This window comes from Danio rerio, chromosome 13, assembly GCF_049306965.1.
Source record: "Danio rerio strain Tuebingen ecotype United States chromosome 13, GRCz12tu, whole genome shotgun sequence".
Classification (NCBI taxonomy): domain Eukaryota; kingdom Metazoa; phylum Chordata; class Actinopteri; order Cypriniformes; family Danionidae; genus Danio; species Danio rerio.
This window is the reverse complement of record NC_133188.1, coordinates 28,177,195-28,202,341: the sequence shown is the minus strand read 5'-3', so window position 1 is coordinate 28,202,341 and position 25,147 is coordinate 28,177,195. Positions and strand designations below refer to the sequence as shown.

The 25,147-nt window shown below is 36.2% G+C and overlaps 1 protein-coding gene across 2 annotated transcripts in view; it reads left to right on the top strand.

Annotated features, from left to right (window-relative positions):
• Positions 1 to 25,147, top strand: part of adka (adenosine kinase a) — a 282,153-nt gene that overhangs the window by 214,660 nt on the left and 42,346 nt on the right. For both annotated transcript variants that reach the window (NM_212791.2, NM_001272084.1), the window contains exon 8: positions 23,300 to 23,335. In NM_212791.2, coding sequence (NP_997956.1) covers positions 23,300 to 23,335 — 36 coding nt within the window. The remainder of the gene's footprint in view (positions 1 to 23,299; positions 23,336 to 25,147) is intronic.

Sequence of the window (25,147 nt, the reverse complement as noted above, 5' to 3'; positions counted from 1 at the left end):
TAAATGCATTGTGGTCCAGCTGTGACTGTATTCATTGTGAAAGTAAGAGCCTGCAGACTGGACCATTTACAGACTTTACCTCAGTCTGTTCTTAGTCATTGTGGTCGATCTTTCTCTATGCGCGGTACAGATGTGTTAAAGCCTTGAAGTGTGGGTTAAGTGTGTTTGACTTGTGCTGAGAGTCAGACTTAACATGTTAAAGCTTTATTTGTTTTTTATCGGAATATCTTCAGGGTGTAGGGGTTGGTAGTATGACCCAGAACTTTAGTGAGTAATTTGATTTCAGAGAAAGGGTGTTATCTGTATATCTGGATGTAGATGCTGGATGTCTTTTCACATGCATTTTTGTTTCTTAAGTTTGGGGTCATTATTATCTATTTATTTTATAAAATCTTTCTTTATCAGCAAGGATAAGTGAATCAAATTTATCAGAAGTGACAGTCAAGCATAAATTATTTGAAATTAATTTAGTGATTATACTGAGCGTCATAACTCTTTATCATTTATTATATTTATTAATGTTTATTTTATCACAGCATGACACTTTAAAATATTAAAACATTAAATTCATGCAATTTAACGCTAACTTGACTGACCTTTTATGAATATAAACACCATCACTGCACAAAGTTGATCTAAACAGCATTTGCAGCCTGTCTCTCAGGCTCTCTCTGGCGGAGAGTTGCACCATGCGGTCATCACCCATAACTGACGTTTAAATATCCCCTTTTCAAAGCATTTACTAAACAAAAGTTCATTTATATAACAATTTGTGATAACATAATATTCACTTCACAAAGACTGTAATACTGTGTCATGCATAAATTAAATGCTAATGCATATTGTCGATGCTTTATATGTCTCCCCTCCTAGACGGCACTCAAACCTTAAGCTTGCCCACTGTCTATTTTCAAGCACATTAGGTGAACGTAGCAAACCTACTGAATTTTCTCGGAAACATATAGTAGGAAAGTTTCTGTTGTGCTTGGGGTTGAGAAATAAAGATTACGCGGATATATAGCTTGCCTACGACCCGCAAGTAATTATTCAGAGATTAGCGTTAAAACGAAATTTTTACAGAACATTGTTGTGTATGGAATATGGTTAGTCTACTTTACTAAGGGTGCTTTCACACCTGCGAATCGATTCAGTTGTTCCGAAACAGGGATTACAATTGTTACATTAATGCTCTTTGGTTTAGGTGCGGTTCGCTTTCACATGGCAAAGTTTCTAAACGGATTAAAAGAGCTAAAACATGTCATGTGTGAGTAAACTCTTCTCACATTGGTCAAAGTTTCACGGTTAATTTTGCACGGTTTAATTTTTTGAGTCCCGCTCAGCTGTCAGGGGAGGGTGGTGGTTTAGTGATGTTTGACAAGGACCGCGCGACATGTCTGAAGAGCGAGGAGGGATGCGGTGGGGAGGGTGAGAAGAGTGCAGGACATATATGAGGACCGGGAGGGAGACGCGCGAATTCCGAGAGATTATCACTCGTTTGCGGGCATCCAGGAGTCTCTATGCATTTGCGGGAGACACCCGAAACTTCCTGGAGACTTGGGATGTCTGTTGAATGACCTCCTGCCCTACTCATATTTCTCTCTTCATATAGCCGTAAATGCCTATACATATCCATAAAACACTGTGATATAACCAGGCTCGGATCGAATTGCTTTCTCACTACAATCGATCCGCTCCAGAGTTTGTTTCAATCGAGCCGAGACCACCTCATTCACGCGATCTCGGAGCGATTGTTTTTGCGCGGATCCGAGCGCGATTGGTGGATTCGCGTATGCCAAACGAACCGCGCTAACTGGGCAAACAGGTTCTGAAACAAAAGTCTAGGTGTGAAAGCACCCTAAGTATTAGGATTTGACGAGCATTGCCATTGAGCAACTGCTTAGCAACCACCTAGCAATGCAATAAAAATTTTTGCAGCTGCCTAGCAACCACTTAGCAACCTCTGTGCTTCCTGCCAACTGCCATTCCCAGTCCTTTCTCAAGCCAACAACAAAGTTCGTCAATGAAATTTAGGTTCTAGTGAAGTTTTGTTATTATATATATTATATATTATTATTATTATATCACAATATTATCAGTATTATTTTTCATTATTCATATATAATAATACATTATACTTTTTTAAATTCTTTACATCAGCATTACATTTCATCATGATAAAGATTGTATTCCACAGCATAAACACACACTTGATAATAGAGGAAAGATATTTATTCCATTATTAAATGCAGTTGTCATGTCTTACTGTTCCTGTGATGTATAATATGCATGAAGCACTCCTGCCCACAACAGTCACATACCGCATCACATAAATGATTAGGCAAAATCTCCATTTCTGCTTTTGAAATGTTCTTTAGCAACAACAAGCCGCCCAGGCAGGAAACGAAACGATGATGCTGGTCAGAATCCGACTCTCTTCAGCCGCACTATTAATAGAGCTGCTGTAGTTCCTCTTAAGCTGACAGCCAGAGTTTTGCTTTTTCTCAGGCTAATTAAATAGTGCATATGTGGCGAGTAGCAGCAGACTTTGTTGGGCGGTATTAATGCGTGTTAGTCTTTATGTGTGTCTGCTGGTTGGTACGAAGTGTTTTGGCAGCTGGAGCTTGTCTGAATGCTGTGTGTGTATGTGTGTGTGTGGGTGGGATCTAACGCAGACAGGCAGGCCTTTATCTGCGCTGACAGCGAGAGACGTCCAGGCCCTGCACCAGCCTCACGCCCCCTTAAACTGGCACACACCGAGAGTGTAATATCCAGGGAGCGACGTCGGTCTAATTGAGTCCTTCCCTGCTCTCCTCTCCTGCCTGCCTGCCTGCCTGCGTGACATGAACCAGAGAAAAGTGAAACATTTCAGGAAATGTAATGGCCTCCAGTTAATTAAGTGCGAGTGGCGGGTGCACTAAGAGCCAAAAGCAGATGGTGCACACACAAGCGCGTGCGTAATCTCCAAGCGTTTGCCCTGCATTTGCCACCACATACATGATAAAACTCGACAATGTGAATTGCGTGTCATTACAGATGAATTTGTTGAGCAGGAGGCTCAGACAATGTAGATAAATGGCATGATTAATTGGAACAGAATGAATAACCCTGACTGATGTTGTATAAGCAGTGATTAACTCGCGCTCAGAGCTCAGATTGTTTTAAATAACAGGGGAGTTAAAGCCATGATTGCTGGGAGGTTGCGAAATGATTGAAATCGCTCCTCTGCTGCTTATGAGAAAGAGAGAGAGAGATGAGAAGAGCCTTGGAAGAGTTGACTCATTGTAAAGCGCGACCCAAAGGCCTTCTGCGTATAGAGCAGACTTTTCAATAATGTTATTCATGTCTCAGAAGATGGATGAGGAAATTGGAGGCTTTTGACATACCTGAACAAATGATGGCGAAGTTTACATCAGAAGATGACTTGCTGGCCTTTGAGTGTTGTGTTAATGCCTTTAATAAAGTAGTTCCTTCAGTTTGATTGGTTTAGTGGTTTTGAATGTCCAGTCAACAGTGTTGGGAATTTTACACAGTTTCTTTTTTTTTTTTTTTTTGTTTGAGCACTGAAAATGTTATTTTCTTAAAATGTGATTAATTTATTGGCTTTTTTTTTTTGTTTTTTTTTTAGTAAAATTTTAGAACATCTTGCAAAATTAGTTTGTTAATTATTTACTAATCGTAATAATAAAATCGTAATAGATGTTACAAAACATTTTTGGTTTGGGTTTTGCTTTTATCCAGAATTTTTGGTTTCCTGGAATTGTTTTGATTATGGTGCTCGGATGAAGCAACCCAACCGGGAGTGGTTTGCATGTTAATTCAATGTAAAGATGTGAATAGACATCCTGTGGCGCGATACTCACGAATGTGCCGGTGCGAGTTGAGCGTTTGGCGCGCTGAACACGAGAATCGCTTGAGTTGGAAAATCGGAACTTCAGCAGACATTCCTACCACGTTAACCAATCAAAGGTGTATTTCCGAAAACCATGGTTAGCCAACTAAAGTCGCAAGTTGAGTCGTTACAAAAATAGTTTGTTGATTTTGGTGTTTCCCAAATCCATCGTTCCAACGAACATTCGCAAACTGCATCGCAAACTTGTATGCTTGCGACTACACCTCAAGAGCTAGTTAGAAACATAGTTCCTGCTGTGTTCTATTCAAGTTAATGGGCCTAATTCCCTATTCGTTTAGAACATTCTAACATTTAAATTGGAACTTTAAAGAAAAAAAAGCATTAAAGTCATTGCTCTTGTGTATGGTGTAATTTGCTTTGTATTTTTACAGTTCAGTTTTAGCTATCTTCATGTTTACAATTGCCCTCTCTTCACAGTGCACTTTGAAAACACTTTAATGTTTGATGACACTTTAATGTCATTTTGATCATAGCCGTGGCTCATGACGAAAACTATAGGTGACCTATTATTTAAAAAGCAGAATTTATGTTCCATCTCCAAAGCTTGTGAAAACAAAAAAAGGTAGCCTATGTTAATGCTTTTAATTTATAGTAGTTAATTTATTAAGCATCTGTACTGTTTATGACATGGAGCTGTTGGTTAGAACATTTCTGCAGTGGTTTGAATGTGTCAAATTGTAAACTTTTTGAATAAATTAATAAACAATATACTACTTAATAATAATAATAATCATCATCATTATTTTTTAATTTCCTAATAAATAATTGTAATTTACTAAGTAGTTTTAAAAATGTGTACTTTTGCTTTACTTTGAGTACATTTTTAGTTCAGTATCGGTACTTTGACTTCAACCTACATTCACTACTTTATTTTTTCCTGTCTATGGGGATTGGCTGAGTAGAATAATCTTGTGATTTCTATCCAATCAAATCACCCATACTGAATAACCTCAATTAGGGTGTTTTATAAATGTAGCAAACCATATGGAAGAATTAAAAGTGTCCAAGAAGATGAAGAGGTCCAGAGACTACTTGTCACTGATGAGCGGATGGATGAATTTTACTGTATGATGGCTGAAATCACCAAATAGTCTTAAAGAATAATTAAATGCACTGCAGAATGTTACGTATTCACACACCCACACAAAATGCATGTAACGTATCAGCTTTTCACAGCGTAATACTTACTACTCACTTCTCTTATTAAGCACTTTTAAAAGGGCTACTTTTTACTCATACTTTGAATAATATTTACAACAGATACTATTACTCTACTTACACTACATTTTTGTGCAAGTAATGGTACTTTTACTTGAATGTGATTTTTTTCTGTACTTTTTCCACCACTGATTGTGGTACACAACTCTTTAACAAGCTCTGTTTAACAAATGTTGTCTTGTTTAAGTAAGTAAATAAATTTCACAAATTGTCAGATTTAATCAGAACAGATAATCCACCAATACGCCAGAATTTGGCTGGGTTTCATCTTGACTGTATCTGGAGCTCCACATTAAGACTCTCCTTGCTGCTAGTAACCACTGTGCACTTTGTTTCTGTGTTTGCATAAGTACAGTGAAATTTTCCTGTGCTGAAGTGTGTGTGTGTGTGTGTGTGTGTGTGTGTGTGTGTGTGTGTGTGTGTGCGTGTGTGTGTGCGTGTGTGTGTGCGTGTGTGTGTGTGTGTGTGTGTGTGTGTGTGTGTGTGTGTGTGTGTGTGTGTGTGTGTGTGTGGTCTCCTGCTGATTGTGTGTAGGTGACGGACAGTTCATGCAGGAAGCCTGAGGCGATGAGGGAAATGCCTGACACATTCACACACAAACACACACGCACACACACACACACACACACACTGAAAGACAGATGTCAACTTCTAAGAAATCTTGTTGACAATCAAACATGGACATTTGCAGAGCTCTGAGCCGTGGCAGGCCATTTGGTGATGTTTTACATGGTTAGCAGAAAACTGTTTTCAAGTAGTTGGGAAGCAGCTGTGTGGATCGTGAGCAGAAGGAGAGGCGAGGTGAGGTAATTAAAACGGTGCTGGAGCTGCGACACACACGCAATGTTCAGTTTCCACCAGCAGCACTTCACTCAATTCCAGCCGTCGCTTCGCTCTCGACCCCTGGACAATCAATGACCTGTTAGACTGCAGTCCCTGAGTGGACACACAGCAGCAGTGGCTGCACCAGTAAGTGATTCGCTCTCAGGGAGCAGGAGACACTAACAGAACGCTGCAAAAACGCTTGTTTTGGTTTTTTGGAGTTTTTTTATGTACACTTTATTAGCCCTCCTGTGATTATTTTTTCCTTTCTCTCTTTTCAAATATTTCCCAAATGATGTTTAACAGAGCAAGGAGTTTTTCACAGTATTTCTTTTAATGTTTTTTCTTCTGGAGAAAGTCTTATTTGTTTTATTTTGGCTTGAATAAAAGCAGTGTTTTATTGTCATTAAATCATTTTAAAGTCAATATTATTAGCCCTTTAACCCTTTCACATGTATGGCTTTGGCTTGTCCCTAAGGCATACAATCACACCGGTGTGATTAGAACTTTTATAGTGCACGTCTTTGGCTTTTAACGATTATGAAAAAACAATAATGAAGATAAAACGATTATTGCATCATATACCGCCCCCTTTCCAGTTGTACACACTTGTTGCCCTGCAAAGCTCTGTTCCACAGGAAAATGACTAAAAGCATGTACTGTAATGTAACTTTGTCAGCACAGGATGTGCAGATTGCATGCTGTTGTCAGTGTGAATAAAATAAAAATATATATATAGGGGGCTAATACTAATTGGTCTTAACATAGTTTTTTTTATATTTAAAATGCTCCTATTCTAGGCGAAATAAAACAAATAATAATTTCTTCTAAAAAAATGTATTATAGGAAATTGCTTGCTCTGTTAAACATCATTTGGGAAATATTTACAAAAATAAATCACAGGAGGGCGAAGGATTTTGATTTCAGTAGTATATTGTTTTGAATAATTGTGATAACAATTATGACCAAATTGGTCGGGATTATGATTTTTCCTATAATTGAGCATGCCTAATCTATACACATAATTGTAATTAAGTGAATACAGTTATTTATATTATATAAAATACAAATTAACCTGTGAATAATAATATAGTCTGTTATTACTTCGATTTTTATTTAATTCTCTATGACACAGGCTTCCATGTCATATACATTTGTATATCATGTCAATATATTTATATTTGTATTTTATATTATATAAATAACTACATTAAGTGTAGTTATAAAAACCACATAATTTGGTCGTAGTTCGTTCGCGATGATGATTGGGCTATTATTATATCTATATCACTAATAGCTTGCATTTTTGTATAATATAAATATAATATGCATGATATATATATTTATTTATGCATATTATATAAAAAAAGGCATTTTTGTTGTTCATAAATATGCATTCATATGTAACATTATACAAAAAAAATCAATATATAAGCTGTATTATTTGGTAAACTATTATTTTTGTCGTAGTAGTAATAAAATAAAATAAAAATAGTTTGATCATATTAAATAATGATATGATTATTATTAATATTATTATCATTCAGTGTCCTTTTATAAAAGCCCAATAAATTGATATTTAATTTGTGTATATATATGCACAAAACTATACACAGAATTACAGTATTTCTCTGGCATGACAGTTGTAGGTGTGTGTATATGTGTGTCCCTGCTGGATCAGATCAGGTCACAATGGGGAAGTTCAGCTAACAACTATAATCGGAGGCTTTCCCCACTATATCCCTCTCAGGCCATTTTGGGCTTGATGGGGACTTCCACAGCACAGATTTGAGGGTGCGAGCGAAGCTGCCTGTAATAGGTGGAGCGATGATGATGGATGGAGGAGCTGGTGTTGTGTCGAGAGCCGATCAATAGCTGCCACTGAGCTCAGTGTATTTCTGTCACTGTGGAGCTGAGTGTGGGATGTCAGCCGGTTGTTGCCAGGATGATTTGGGAAAGTTTAACACCAGGCTGCTCTGACGCCCCACACATCACTCATTCTGGTTAGCAGAAGGCTTTCACGGTCACAGTCACACGCTCACACACACAATGAGGTTTCTTATTGATAATCTTCCGTATGAGCTGGTTATGATGTCTGCAGTAAATGACCTCTCATTTGTGACCGGATTTTCCCATACTCCGTTTAGTTCAAGTCAGACAATTATAGGCTGTTAAAAGCAAATTCATAAAACAGATGAGCCATGATTGAAGCCATTGTAAAAATAAAATGTTGTTATTATAAAAGGCTCATTCAGTGTTGATAAGCAAACAGTCTACAGTTGTACATAGGAACTACTGTACATTACTTGGCTGAAGATAATTTGTTGCTGATGGTAATTTATTAGTATTGTCATCAACTATAGTTGAATAACATAGTAACATTAAATAGTTTAAATATCCATTCGTGATTATCAATAATAATGTAGTTATATGTAATATATTTGAAATTTTTAGTTTTATTGTTAATATAAAGAAACAAACAAAGTTGAATTAATTATAATATGTAAATAAGATTCAATTAAAAGTGTGTTAATAATGACGGTGATTATTACTATTATTATTGAAAATGATTGTTTATTGAATTATTTTATTATTAACTATGATTACAATAATAATAAAAAATTATGTATATTTTTACATTTTTAGATTCAATAATAGTATTTTATAATGTTTTAAATTTATTTTAATTGTAATAAATGTTGTGATCAAAGTTAATGATATTAATATCTATTAAATGTTTGTTATTTAAATATTGGTAAAATAGCTAATATATTTGAAATATTTATAGTTTTATTGTTAATATAATAAACAAATACTACTTTAATACACTATTAAAATATAAAAATGATTATTGTTGTTGTTGTTGCTTAATATGGTTGCTATTATTATTTATTAGATATGACTACAATAATAATACAAATGTTTTATAATTGTTTTTTATTAATATTGATTTTTTAAACAACAACAATGGTATTTATAATATTTAAAATATATTTTATTTGCAATGAATGTTATGATCAATGTTGATGATATTCTATTGTATAAAAACTATATACTTTTTTTAAAAATATTGGTAAAATAGGTAATATATTTAAAATATTTATAGTTTTATTGTTAATATAATAAACAACTACTATGTTAATACTCTAAGTTGTAAATGATTTGTAAACAATTAAAAGTGCACATGATGATGATGATGATTATTATTATTATTATTGAATATGATTGTTTATTGAATTATTTATTAGCTATGACTACAATAATAATAAATAATTTATAATTAATTTTATTAATATTTTTAAATCGTAGATTCAAAAATATATTTTATTAAATTTTTACATATATTTTACTACAATAAATGTCATGGTCTTTGTTAATTATATTAATATCTATTAAATAAAAACCAAATGAATGTCATATTTAATATAATAAACAAATACTATGTTCATATACACTCATTTGAAACAATTAAAAGTGCACTGATGATGATTATTATTATTGTTATTATTATTGCTATTATTATTGAATATGATTGCTATTGTTATTTTTTAGCTGTGACTACAATAATAATTTTAAAAAGTATAATTCATTTTTATTGATATTATTATTTTTGCAATAAATGTTATGATAAGTGTTAATGATATTAATATGTATTAAATTAACACAATTTATATGTTGTTTATTTAAATATTTGTAAAATAGGGAATACAATAGTGCTGATGTTAGAGTAGCATTTATGATGCTATGATTCTGAGGCGTTTAAGCTCCTCCTGTAGGGTTTGTTGTCCTGTTTGTGAATGTTTGTCTGAAGATGACTACATCCAACAAGCACCGTTGACTCATCTGAAGCAGCGCGTCATTCTTCATCTGTGTTTGTGTGAGTGTGTGTCTCAGAGTGGTCTGAAACACACACTCACTCAACTCTCTGGTCCTGCTTGTGTGTGTGTTTGTACGGTCTCGATATTTACCACTTGAGTTTCTTTCAGAGTCCCACAACCTTGTTTACGTGCTAACTTGCATTCCTGCGCTGAAATGCGGACAATGGCAGGCTTTGAAAGTGAGCAGACTGGGATTGCGCTAATAAGGCTGTCATTGAGGGAAGATGTCATGTGCCCAGGGCGGGGGTGTTTTTGCTTTAGTTTTTGTTGTTGTTGTTGTTGTTTTTCCACCTCTCTAACGGGCCGAGCCGTACAGGCCAGCAGAGACGGCAGTCAGCACTCATGATTCTGGTAATGATATCATTACAGCTAGTGATTGCTTCTCATGCATTGTTTAACAAAGACATGTTTGAAGTGCTCAGTGGAGAGCTCAGGCAGAGCTTTCTCAGCTTGCAAGCCGAATCAAAAGGCGGAGAGCAGATCAAACGCAGGAGACACCTTTTTAAGCTCTCCACTCACTTTGCCAGAAACAAGTTAAATTAACATCCCAAAATGACAGCATGTGGAAAGATTTTTTTTCTAATTCAACTTTCTAACTGTATACAGTACAGTGGTACCAAATCCTATTACCAAACTATTATCATGCTTAGTTAATAAATAGTTTTTCATCCTCTGAAATGTGCTGCAACTTTAAGTCCACAATTGCTCATATAATGCAATTAACATCAAACAAGCAAAATAAAACTGTAAAAGTGAATGTTTGTGTTGTCCAGTTTTGCCATATGCGACGATTCATTTAAGCCTTACAGTTAAATTAAATGGTTCGTTTATTTTCGGCAGCTTCGAACACAACTGCCGGTATAATTTCTGCTTGTTCTACGCTGTGTTCATGCCATGTTGTAATTATCGTAATTTCGAGATGACAGCATGTGACGGAGCTATTGATGTCCTCAGACTCTAGAATAATGCTTTTCTATGGCAACAATATCAATGTCTAAACATATCGCTTTATGAGGACATGAATGCCTTTTTACTAGTCGAGAACTCATAATTATGGTCATTTCAATATAGTGTGAGTATGCATATGTAATTAAAAGTCCAAAGACGTAAACAGCTTCTTGTACTTATAGTTTTCTCCATTTCCTGCCCTGAATACTGTTAAATAAAAACGTTAAAGGATTTTTTTGTTGAAATTATTAAACCTAAAATATGTTTCGATTTTATTTATATATTTTTTTAGAGGTTTTGTTATATGGACGACCACCAGTAGCCTATTTTATAGTATTTCTAAATAATATTATGAAAAAATAATAACAAAAAAATATAAAAATACATATAATGACTCTAAAATATAAATTGTATGGATACGTTAAAATTTTCATCTAATGTCACTTATCTGTGCATTAAAAAATATGATGTTTGCTATTTGTTCAAATTACTTAATTAATAGAAGCTGAAACTAAACAATTGTTGAGTGTTTATGTAACAACTTAATTGTTTTATTTTGAATCTACTTAAATTTGCTTAAATTAAATTTACTTAAATTAATAAGCTCAATTGTGTAAAAAATCAATAAAATCAATTGTGTGCAACCCAGCATTTTTACAATGTGTATGCATTATTGATTGATTGAGTGAGTGAGTGAGTCCTGTAAATCCAGATATTTTGATGATCTTGTACACAGTATATACACTCACACCAGCCTCTTTATTACTGTAGGTAAACATTACTAGTACCGGGTTTGACCCCTTTTTGCCATTAGAACTGTTTTTGGTCTATATTGACATGAAAGCATTACGCAGTTGCTGGAGAACAAAACAAATCTCCCAGTCCACCACATCCCAAAGGTGCTTTATTGGATTGAGATCTTGTGACTGTGGAGGCCATTTGATTACAGTTAACTCATTGTCATGTTCAAGAAACCAGTTTGAGATTATTTGCGCTTTATGACATGGAGTTATCCTGCTGGAAGTAGCCATCAGAAGATGCGTACAATGTGGTCATAAATTAATGGACGGTCAGCAATAATACTCGCGTAGGCTGTGGTGTTGACACGATGCTCATTTGGTACTAATGTGCCCAAAGTGTGCCAGGAAAAAATCCCCTACACCATTACACCATTACACCACCACCAGCCGCCTGAACTGTTAATACAAGGTGTAATCGAGCCATGCTTTCATGTTGTTGATGCCAAATTCTGACCCTACCATCCAAAATCAAGACTCATCAGAACAGGCAACGTTTTTCCAATCTTCTATTGTCCAATTTTGGTGAGCCTGTGCAAATTGTAGCCTCAGTTTCTTGTTCTTAGCTTACAGGAGTGGCACACAGTGTGGTCTCCTGCTGCTGTAGTCCATCCGCCTCAAGGTAGGACATGTTGTGCATTCAGAGATGTTCCTCTGCATACCTTGGTTGTAAAAAGTGGTTATTTGAGTTACTGTTGCCTTTCTATCAGCTAGAACCAGTCTGACCATTCTCCTCTGACCTCTGGCATCAACAAGGCATTCGCGCCCACAGATCTGCCGCTCACTGGATATTTTCTCTTTTTCAGTCTATTCTCTAAACCCTAGAGATTGTTGTGTGTGAAAATCCCAGTAGATCAGCAGTTTCTGAAATACTCAGACCAGCACGTTTGGCACCAATAACCATGCCACATTCAAAGTCACTTAAATCACCTTTCTTCCCCATTCTAATGCTCGGTTTGTACTGCAGCAGATTGCTTTGACCATGTCTATTTTCCAAAATGAGTTGCTGCCATGTGATTGGCTGATTAGAAATTTGTGTTAACAAGCAGTTGGACAAGTGTACCTAATAAAGTGGTCGTTGAGTGTACATATATACATCTTTTTTTTATTTAAATTATGTGCCCTGTGGATTTGTTCTATCTCATCTGAATTGTCACACACTCTCGCTGTACTTGGGCCAGCGGGACTGGATCAGTTAGAGGAGGTGAGCCGCAGGAAAAAGCAATGCCTCCGCAGTCTTCAGTCCACCTGGATACACGCCATCTGCAGTCACATCAACATCCATCATCCCACACGCTCTAAACAGCATCAACACACACTCACATCCAGGACAGCAGAACACATCTCACGCCGAATTACAGAACATGCCCGTAGCAGTTCTCAACCGCTTAGATCTCAGTGGTATCTAAAATGAAGCATCATAAACCCAAGTGTGACAGTGATACACAGCGCTGCACTCAATAACAAGTGTTTTTCTGCAGGTCAAACCAGTACTTTTTTTCCCACAAGGACCAATAAATATTAGCAGCAAGTCCAACTTTCTTTGTATCTCTCTGTCTATATTACTATATTTATCTGTCACATATAGAATAAAATACTTACTCATCCAATTGCTGACAATGTGCTGTTGAAATATTAGAAATATGTCAAATATTCTGCTTATGCTTCAGTGACCACTCTTAAATATTGTTCAAATGTTTCATGTCATGAAGTTTCCCAGGTTTTGTCTGTAAAATATTCTTGCGTGCTGGACTAAAGCTAATCAAATGCTAGAGACAGTAGCTGTTTCTATCCAAAAACGTGAATTAACTTTATGTGCAAATAAAGCAGTGTTTCAATTCAACGAGTCAAAGTGAACAAAACCGTCACTTAGTGATTACCTGGCGCTAAATATCAACAATAAAAAAAACGGAATTTGCTGTGGTAGGAGAAGCTGCGTGAATCTTTTCATCATTTAATAAATGACTTTGGTCTGATTCTGGAGGTCATTAATAATATGATAACACTAATACTGAAACCGTTAAGGCGTTTTAAATTGACCAAAACCACATTTTAGATCATTTACAATGTGCTCAGCTTGCTGGTTTGTCCATTCACACACATTTTTATTATCACATGATCTCTTGTAACAAAATCACATGACCTTTTTTAAATGCGCACACTGGAATTTGTTCAGTAAAAGTGTTTCCATTGCAGTTTATGTGCATCTTTTCTTATCTAATAAAAAGTGTATCTTTCTCGGTTATGTGCATGTGTTTTTTTTTTTGCAGTTTACCGCTCTTCATCAAGTACAAACACAGATACACGGACACTGGAGCGCGAAGCAGCCGTGAAGATCAGTCGAGTCATCAAGCAGATCGCTCGGCTCGTCTGTGTTTGTACTCGGTAAACAGAGGAGGGTAAACTGATGACCTTTTCGGCCAATCACAATTATTTCTGTTGAGCACGTTAACACAATGGCAAATCAGCTTTGTTTTAGGAAAGCCATCAACAGTGCCTCAAATGTTAATGGGAAATTGACGGCTTTTCTTTTTATTCAGTATTATCAAGTCTGAAGTAGTGATAGAATCAGTTCATCAACTTAATGGCATCTAAAACGTGTGTTTGTGAAAGAAAACATTAGCTAACTAGTGTTATTTCCTTTAACTTAGCTAAAAATGAGCTCTGATATCCCTGTTTATTTTCACCATTCATTCAGAACAGATCTTTGGGTCACTTGGAAGATGGTGAAATTTTAAAATTTGCGTCACTTTCTCTTCGCTGATAAGATATACAGCCAGCTACACAACGTTCCTGTGTAACTTCTAATACTTCCGGGTATACTTCCTACCGCAGCCTTGATTTCACTTTTAAGAAGGGCGGCCGCGTGAAATCTATTGATGGCAGCAAAACCATCTCTGCTAGTAATAGCCAAACCTAGTTTAAATGCTTCAAGAACAGTGAAATTATTACATGGCTAGTTACACTTTGTTTTTGAAAAAGATCACCGATGCGTTAATAAAGCTCAAGGCATATTTATTTAATCAAAATCAGTAAAAACAGTAATATTGTGAAAAATTATTACAACTTTAAAAGAACTGTTTTAATTCATTTCTGTGATGGCAAAATTTTCAGCAGCCTGTCATTACCTTAGAATTATAAGTTTCTATCTGACATTTTTGTCAAAATTGAGTTATTGACATATTCTTATTAAATGACAACTTATTTACATTATGGGATGTTTTATTATCAGTTGTTTACATTTTAAGACCTTTTATTTAAAAAAACAAATGTTACACACATATTGTTTGCTATGGAATGCATAAACTTTAAAGCTCATTATCTCAAAACTCATTCAGATTACAGATAGAACCTTATAATTCCAAGGTGACCATATGTATAATCTATAAATAGGGTTGTTGATGTTTTTTTTTCAGATGAAATGCTCTGTCAATAGGTGCAGATGGCTTTAAAAGACTGAGTGCTAATGTCTTCTGAGAATGGCCATAGTGATCAGTCTTTCTGTCGTCATTTATGAAGTCATTAACCTAAAAATATAATATTTTGTAACATGGCTTATGATTGTAACTTGTACGATTTACTAGACCACCCTCAAAAGTGCTTATCTCATTTTGGAAAGCAAGGTGTTTTCAACACAGTGGAAATGTTTTACAAATTTTTGAAAGTTGGAAAGAAATGCCTGAAGTTTTTGCTATTAGAACGCCACTGGCTTACTTGGTTTGGGACATGTAGAGCTGCCCATCGATGGATTTGCTCTTCAGTGTTTGAACTTTAAATGAAAATTAAACCACACTGAACTGAACTGAACTTCAACTCTGAAAACTGGACTGACAGTTTCAATTTACTAGAACTTCTATGTTAAGCTGCTTTGACACAATCTACCTTGTAAAAGTGCCATAGAAATTAACATGAATTGAATTGAATAGAAAGTTGCTTGGCAACCGAAGCATGCATATTCAAATGAAAAAAACGGCGTTTGATTATTTGACCATTCTGGCCATTCAGTGTAGAAATACTCAGAACTCTATTGTGTTTTATTAATTTAATAAAATAGAAATGCTAGGATGAAATATGTTAACTTTTAGCAAAAGTCAGGGTCAATATGACTGCCTCTGTATTTCTAGTGTTAAACCATTTCATGGGGTTCTGAAGTTTCTTACTCAAGGCCAGAGTTGGTGGGGTGGTCTCAATAACTTCATCTAATGCTCCTTTTACAGTTTCAGCCTCAGTCAATGACCTTCAGATTAGCACTATAGCGATCTAACCACTGTACCCGTGTCATTCTCTGCCGATCGGTCATTTCCTGATGTGATTTTAAGCTTTGTTTGCCACTATATCTGGCCGGCATGTCATCAGTAATGGAAGTGGTGTCTAGGACAAGCTTCGCTTACTCTCAGCTCTTTAGCAGTAATTGCATCTGGTGGTGGTAAGTATAGGATTAGTGGCTTTAGATAAATTTCCACCAAAAGGGCCTGTCTTCTGTGGCTTGTTTGTCGTTTTTACAGCGTCTCTCTTTCTCTGTCCCGTCTGTCTCTCTCTATTGGTTTGTTGTCGGTTGCACGTCACGCTCCAGTTGGCCTGCTGCATTCTCAAGGGACTACCTTTAACACCTCAGCAGTGCTGGCTTTCTTCTCTCTAATCTTCCCCTTCCCCTGCCCAGATTACTGTATCAATAACCATCTGCCGGCCCCCTCAGACGCCACTGCCCCGGTACAGTCAAAGCCTGTGGCCATGCAGACCTGACTCATGCAGGAATCTGTTGGACTTTTGAGACAGCGTAATGAAATTGCTCTGTGATTGGCCTCATCAGCAACCAACAGTTGCGTCTTTGTTTTTTTCTTTCTGTCTGGTTGCAGCAGTGTTTGTGTCACCAGCGTAAAACTATGTGGGGAGAAATAGCATCTTATGACCATGTGGTTAAATTGGTTCTCTTTTTTTGTGTGTCAGTGTTATTTTTCTCTTCCTTCCTTGATTTCAGAGCTCAGCGTGTCCCTCAGACTGTACATTTTGTTGAACTGTGTCCTTTAGGCCTTTTCCACTTGTAACCCCCTGGTCTGCTTCACAAAGAGAAATAGTCTCTTCATTTTCTGCTCTGAGCTTCATCACAACAAGAATAACCACACAGGATGGAGATGAAAGTGGGCGCTGAAGTAAATAACCAGTGTGGTTGGCCCTCACGAACTCCCCGGCCCTCTCTGTCAGAGCCACATTTCTAACCCAGAGCAGATGTCAGCGTGTGCTCACCCTGACACTCCTCACCTCCACCGTACCACCTTTATTCTTCTCTGTCCATCTTCTTTCATCATCTCTTTTGCTATTCCTGAGACTGTTGAGGGTTACGTGAGTTAAAACAAATGTTGTGTACTGTACTTTCCCAGTTGTTTAATTCAGGAGTAGAATAAACACTGTGGTTCGGTGCTGTCTTCAAAACATTTCAGCTCATTTGTTTTAGTTGCCTGACATGACAACTTCTGACTCTCCGAATGCAGTGATGCATTACATGCCTATTTTTCCACTTTTTCACCCATTGGGGTTTAAAAAACACTTTTTTTAAGAGGGAAGGACTGAACCAACAGCTGAGAAGTGAATCATAACATTACAGTTTTTAAATTGAGGCCAAAAAATAAGGGTTTGAAAAGATGACAAAGACATACTTAGAAATGTGTGTGCTTGACAACTTTAATGTGAAAAGAACAAGAATCTTGTGATTCATTGCAAAGGACATAATCCAATTTTTAAAATAAAACAAATATGTGTGTATTTTTAGAGAATTGAGAGACTGTGTTATTTGCAGTGTCTCGTGGTATTGGCCAGGCACTGAGACTTTTTGGCTTGACTTGTTCTTTGGGATACTCTAATTGATGGAGATCTGCTGACTCGTAGATAATGTGTTTTTTTTGTTAACATTAAGGCCCAATCCCAATGAATTTTTTAACCCTTGCCCTTGGGCCTTAAAACAGAGTGACGTAAAAAGGCTTTAAATTTTACCCCTAGAAATGGGACAGCACTACAACACCTGCAGACGTCATCATGTCATCGTGAGTTCATACTTTATATGAAACCAACGATGGCGACTGCTGTAGTTATTCCAGTTGTGTTATATTTTTTTGGTATTTATCTTCAGGAAATTATAGAAGGCGATGATATCATGTTTTCATAATGATATAATGTGGCAATAAGCTCGTAACTTTACTATGTATTTACACCGTGGCCATATTCATCTATACAAAAACTTCATTAGCATTATACCAGACATTGTCAAAAGGTCATTCACAGCCACTAGACTTTTCTGACAGGGTATTCAGGTTTCATCGAGTTAAAATTATAGCAAAATTTAGCAGTTTTTTTATCTTCTTTCTTAAAAAGCATGGCAGTAATATGAACACAGTTATAAATGTATTAAAACTTGTTTGTTATAAAACAAACAAAAAATATCAATTTGTGCATCTCCTGACATCCATGTGCAGCCATGTTGGCATTGTAGATGGTATATTCTGGGAAATTTTCCTACCCCTTGGTTTCGAGTGTGGTACTGGAAAATCTTAGTTTCAAGGGCTATCTAGCCCTTCCCCATAGCTCTATGCCTAGGGGTAAGGGGAAAGGGCTGACAGGTAAAATTGAGATTGAACCTTTGTGCACTAATCACTTTAACGAAAGCAAAGAGTAACGATTAAAAGGATACTTAACCCAAAAGTGAAAACTGTCATGATTTATTTTCCCTTCACTTGCTCCAAACGTTATTGAGTTTCTTTCTGGGTAAATTCACTACAAAATTGGATGAACTATCGCTTCAACAACCTCAGCTCAGAATAAGTTTGGCTTTAAAGTTTTTATAGGTTATTGATACCAGTCAATACCTCTGCTGATAAAAAAAGATGTAAGTTTGAAGGCAGGACTGCTTTTTTAATCAACCAAAGCAGATGGAGATATTGGATGACTTAAAAGATATTTTTATAAAAAGAGACGGAGAATTTTTTTTATTTGATACAGCTGTTCTGACAATACAATGCTATTTTCCTTCTTTGAGTATTGAAATATTATTGAACGCTCCCACATTTAACACATTATAGGTTATTTATTGTCATGGGGCTGGGCAATATTGCAAAAAAAATCACTATATCATGTTTCATAGCAATCATTTGGACTTTTTTTATTCAACCGCTTTATTTTAATTTACAAATATTACTAGGGAAAATAGTTTTTAATAAATAATAACAAAAAAAGTTACCAGAAGGCCTGATGTTTGAATATGATACATAATAAATTTATAACTTATGTATATGGGATAAGGAATAGATCTTGATAGAAGTATTATTAAACATTTCAGTTCCAAAAAATGTGAATATTCTGGTTGTTTGTTTGTGTGTCAGTTTTAACAGGGTTATGAATCGTCAAATTCAAGTATATTAAATTCACATAGGGGAATTTCTTCATCCAAATATAATTTTTTGAAATCTGAACTCTATTGACATCTGTTTTTACATAGACATACCTTTTTTGTAAACCCTTTTATTTTGTCAAATTAGTTAATTAATAATAAATAAAGAACAGATTATTCTTAAAACTTTTGACCTCAACTGTAAGTATGTATGATTTGACAGTTTATTTTGATAAAAAAAATTAAAAGTCTAAACAGTTACATCTACATGAACACCTTACACTTAGCTGTGTGACTACGTGTTATTGGTTTAAATTATTTTGAATTCAAACATGTGTGCCAACGTATGCAACTTATGGTAAAAAAAATTTATTTAAAAAAAATACAATATTATACTCCTATAAAATCCAAAATAAACATTTGAAACAAAAAAGATTTTTGTATTTTTTATTTGAATCTTTTTATAAGGATAATTTCAAAAACAATTTTGGCACAATAGTTTTGGCCCCGTGTGTGGCGCCCCTATGCGCCGCATATACTGAAAACCCCCTTTTTGCGCCCCTGACAGTAAACCTCAAACTCTGTAAACAAAACAAATGATAAATATCAAATCTGAGCTGTCGAGTAAAGAATGCTGCCATCATTATTTAAATACATGCTGAACATTACAAATTGTGAAGTTGACTGACTACACTACCCCTATGCTAAAAAAAATCTTTCTGATGAGGTGCTAGTGGCTGAGATGCACAAGAAAAGAAACCAAAAAGCCACTTCGGCGACATCCTTACATCTTTTTTTATTCACAATCTCCTCAATGCTGAACGTCACTAAACTTTTTTTTATTATCAATAGTTTTCAGTCAATAAATACCAATATCGATTTTATTGCCCAGCCCTAGATTGTAATTTTCTAGTTTTTTTTTTTAGTTCATTAAAAAGTAAAATGCAAAATGTGAATATTTCAATGTGTGAATGAAAGACACTGGAGCACATATTCATATGTGATCGCAGCTTCCACATATTTAATCTCCTTGCAGAATTTAATAAGATGGTTTTCTGTTATTTCTTTCTGTCTCTGTATTTTCCACCTAGTTATACAACTGTGGTTATCATCCTGGTTAGACTGTTGTCCTAATTGACCGACTTTCAAAGTGTAGATTTATTATAAGTCCAGCATTTCCGTATTCTTGCCTAGTCAAGAGAGTCTATTACGGTTTTCCAGTGGGGTTGCATTAACTCTAATTCCTGGAGCTAATCTTGAAATAATGCTGCTTAATCACTCTTAATAAAAGAGTGGCTCACCTTGGCTTCTGGATGGCTGCATTATCAGATCATTGAGCTGTAATTGGTGTCATGAAACCTAGTGGTTGGGCTATCTCCATGGGGATTGTAGTTTTCCCCCAACTTTATGGCGCAAAGATTAACCTTGGTGTATTTGACCTCCGTGCAGTGAACACAAACATGGGTGTAGCTGTAGCTTTGTGACCCGTAAAAGGGAAAATCTTCTGACTGGAACCAAATACAAACAGTTAAATGCCAGGTTGGAGCGCTCTGAGTGATGTCAGATGTCTATTATAGATGAATGTACATGTCTCGGGTCTATTATGCAGTGCTTGTGACAGACAGACTGACTGCAGGTGGTCTTGGCCCCCTTTACATCCATGAAGCAGTGATCCTTTCATCCCCTCTTCCCTCTCTAAAGGCAGAAGTTGTCACAACTGGTCCCCAGAGCCGTTCAGGCGAGCAAAGGGCGAAGCTCGGCTCACATAATTGGAGTCTTTTAACCCTCACAGAGCTCTTTTATTATCTGAAATAAAGCTGTTTTATTCATCTGAACAAGTTTGAGGATATGTCTTGGGGTTGAGTTTCAGGGCAAGTTGTGATATTTTATTGAAGTAGCATTTGTAGTGGCGTCAGCATCAGTAACATCATTTATAGTGGCATGTATAGTTACATTTTTAGTTAATTATTTATACTGAGCCACCAATCCGCTTCTACTACGCAAGTGTGAGGTCATTTCTTATGTAGCATGAAATATAATGATTTGCTTTTTTTGTGGGCTTATTTAAATCAAGTTTACAGGGATTGTAGGGACATGAAAAACCTCAAATTTGTTGCAGTTTTGACATGACATTTTGGAAAAACAAATAAACGCACAATGTTTTGAAAAAGTAATGGAAATGTGTTTAACAAATATGCATACTTGAATTTTTTTCAATATTAATTAAATTAATTCTACAAGGGCTTTAGTTCTGTCATTTGTTTTTAGTACTTTCTATTACTCTATTATTTTGTATATAAATGATGCTTAAGGCGGTGGAGTTTTTTGTATTTTATGCTTTCACATAACTTTAGGGATGTGTTGTGTATGCATTATCTAAATAAATTATTTTTTTGTATTAAATTACAGAGATTGTCATGTATTTACTATATGCTGTTACGTATTTGAACATGCATTTTTCTTTTTATTTAATATGTATTCATAGACATTACATGAAACTTTGTCATGAATATATAGCTGAAAGTCTTGGAAAAGTCATTGAATTTTAGTAGGAGAAATGTGTACTAACCATGTTCATAGTTGTTATAGCTTGTTTGTAAATATGACCATAACTTTGTTACATTGCATTTAGGTAAAAAAAAAGATTTTATCAATGCATTGACTGACACACTTTTCACAGTTAATAGTCATTCAGTGTAATATTATAATAACCGTAGCGCCAAATTTACTGCCTTCTCTTTTTTCTCCTTCTCATTGTTGAAGATTAGTGTTCATTGTGCAGTCTTGTGAGGCAATCCAAATGATTATTTGTAATGACCTTTATTGTGAACATCTACATTTTTATAATCAGATGCTTTCCTAACTGCTGTTTTCTCACCTCTATGATTTAGTCATACAATTTCCTTTAGCCTAAAGAATACAGTGTACAACTTTTAACTTTCGGTATACCTTTTTTATCTTTTACATTTTTATAGGCACTCATGCCATTCTGTAATAGTATTGTTTCATATGCATGCATGATTTTTTGATGACAAAATATTATGATGTTATTAACCCTGAACTGTGACCACCATATATATATGCATATAGGGATTTATACTTGGGGCTTAAATAAAGAGCTTTGAGTATATTGGATATTTGAGTATTGCCACATACCTGGTTATACTTTGCTCAATGCCACCTACCTGGTTATACTACCCAAGTGTGGCAGAGGCCAGCTAGTGAAGAGCTGTGGCGGTAAAACCTCACTCCTCGGGCCTCTAAAGGTGTTCTAGCAACAGATGCTATAGGCAATGGGCCTTCTTGTTAGAGCAACCGACTCCTATGCGGAATGCAGCTCTAATGAGGTTGGGGTTGTAGGACCGGTGGGGTTATATTGGTGCCATGACCCGGATGGGAGTGGGGTTTAGGGGGGTGAGTTATGGCAGAGGTCAGCTAGTAAAGTGCTGTGCAGGTAAAACCTCACTTCTCTGACCTCTAAAGGTGTTCTAGTGACAGACGCTATGGTCTGTAGCCTCCTTGTTAGAGCAAGCGACTCCCATGCGGAAGGTTACCAGTTCAATCCTAGCTCAGAGAAGGTTGCATGGTGTAGGACCGGCAATGTTATATTGGTGCCGTGACCCAAATGGGAGTGAGGTTTAGAAGGGTGAATGTGGCAGAGGCCAGCTAGTAAAGTGCTGTGCAGGTAAAACCTCACTCCTCTGACATCTAAAGGTGTTCTAGCAACAGATGCTAGAGGCAAAGGACCTCCATGGTAGAGCAAGCGACTCTCATACAAAGAATTGCCGGTTCGATCCCAGCTCAAAACAGGATGGGTGCAGTAGGACTGGCAGGCTTACACAAGCATTACATGAATTATAATAGTTATGATATATATTAATATAATTGCAATAGAAAGTATAAAAACTTTCAGTTTTACACCCAGCTCATAAAAGCAGCTAAAAATACACTGGTCACATGATGATGCAGACCTTAATATGTGTACAGTTTGTGTGTGTGTGTGTATGTATATATATATATATATATATATATATATATATATATATATATATATATATATATATATATATATATATATATATATATATATATATATATATATATATATATATCTAGCCAGTTACATGTTTAATTAAATGTATTAATTTACTTAATTTCATTAAAGAACATTTTTCAAGAAAAACACGTTTTCTTTCATAGGTTTTGGATGAAAAACAGAAGGTTACATAATGTATATCCTTCACTGCATAGTCTAACACCTCGCTTTGAAATGTGTTCTAAATGAAATAATATGATTGCTACACTAAGCTCTCGCTAATTAAGGCGGCATGTGTGCTTTGTTTTGCAGGAGGCCGCTGCGTTTGCACGGGAGCAAGGCTTCGAGGTGAGTGGATGGAGGATCACACACTAAACAGATCCTAAAGGATTATTTTTCAGCTGATAATGAAGTTCTTTTTCGGACAGTGATTGATGTGCTATTATACTCTCTTGGCCCCCTTGCAGTGGTCGCCATGGCAACCTGGCAGTCGTCATGGTTTCTTTGTTCAGCCAGCACTCCGGCTCACACACTCGCTCGCTCGCTCTCTCTCTTTCTCACACACACACACTTGCACACACACACACAAACACATTTTCTCCCCTACTCTCACACATTCTCCTCTCTCACTCTCTCTCTCTCTTGTCCCCCTCCTTTCCTGTTATGACGCATTCCTCCCAGGTCTGCACCCAACATCGCCTACAGATGTTATTTATTGAATTTTGAAAATGCTCTTGGGAGGACAGAAAGAAATCCTCAGGGGCTGCTTTCAATTCTGTGGCTGTACTGGGCAGGTGCCTTTGTTGTAGAACACACCTTGTTAGCTTCATTAGTCTTGAGTGAGGATCTGCTGCCGTATTACGCTCAATTATACCAAGCGCCGCATCCCCTCATAAATACTGGATCACCTTCCCCTTTTAGTCTCAGAATGTGGAAACACTGATTGGCCTTGTTTGCACATAACGCGTCAAAACAATACGAGTTATCTCTCTTTGAATAGCAGGGAAATGCTAATGTAATAGTAGTGTTCCTCGTCTCATATTCACAAGTGTAGAGAGAGGGGGGGGGGTTAAATGTGAATTCATAAGCAAAGTAAATGTGAGTTTAGGAACAGCATGCTTAAATAATTGAAGTGGCTTATCTTTTTTCAAATGCAGTGCTATCCGCCTGAATGTGTTTTGTCTCAGTATGAATAATTGTCTTCCAGGATCACTCAAGGTGCGATCGACGTGACTGGAATGCAAAGCAGATTCTGGCAGCAGAGAGTAAGTTAGAGAGAGAGAGAGAGAGAGAGAGAGAGAGAAGAGGAGGAGCAGTTCGTGAGCCATAGAGATAGAGGAGGGGGCGAGTGCTTGCATCGCACAGAGTAAATATATAAATGGCAAGCACTGTCACACACTGCGAGTACCTCTTCACTGATTTCACACACGTCATGTTGATTTAGGGCTCAGAGCAAAGGGAATCTTTGACATACGAGTCTTTACCCTGATTTGGCTTCAGAAATAAACATCTCCACCGAGTATGGCAGCTGAAATGTAAGCATTTAGTGACAGGATGGAGAGAAATCGAGAGAGCGCTCTAGTTTTCAGGCCCCAAACGTGCCAAGAAGCGGGTCTTCGTTTGCTATTTTTTTTGACTGTGGCGCTTTTCGATCTTATTCATAAACGCCTCCGCACATCAGCTGAGTTTCCACATCTGCTTATCTGCAGACTGATTCTCTGTTTATGCGGTTTGCGACATCACAGATGTGCTCCCCCATCATTTATCAGCAGTAATCATCGTACACCAACTCATAGCTAAAGTGAAAACGGAGGTTTTTATTTTATTGGATAATGAAGTAATAAAGCCACAAAATGTTGTTTCCATTTTTTGTGCAAAAAAATTCTGTAACAAAAAAAAAATTACAAAAGCAAATTGCGGTACAGCGTGTGTTCAGATTATGTAAATTGTCACTTATTGGGTTTGAAATAGAAAAGAGAATTGTAGCCACTGAAGTAATTTTTTTTTAAAAATGAAAGGTCTTAAAGCATTTTGTTTGCTTGCAGTCAGCAGCAAGCAGCAGTTATTAATTCAATTATTCTTAAGTCTTGTGGTCATCCAATGTGTTGTGTGTAAAATATTTACAAATCAAATGTTATTTATAATAAATGTTTTTATTTA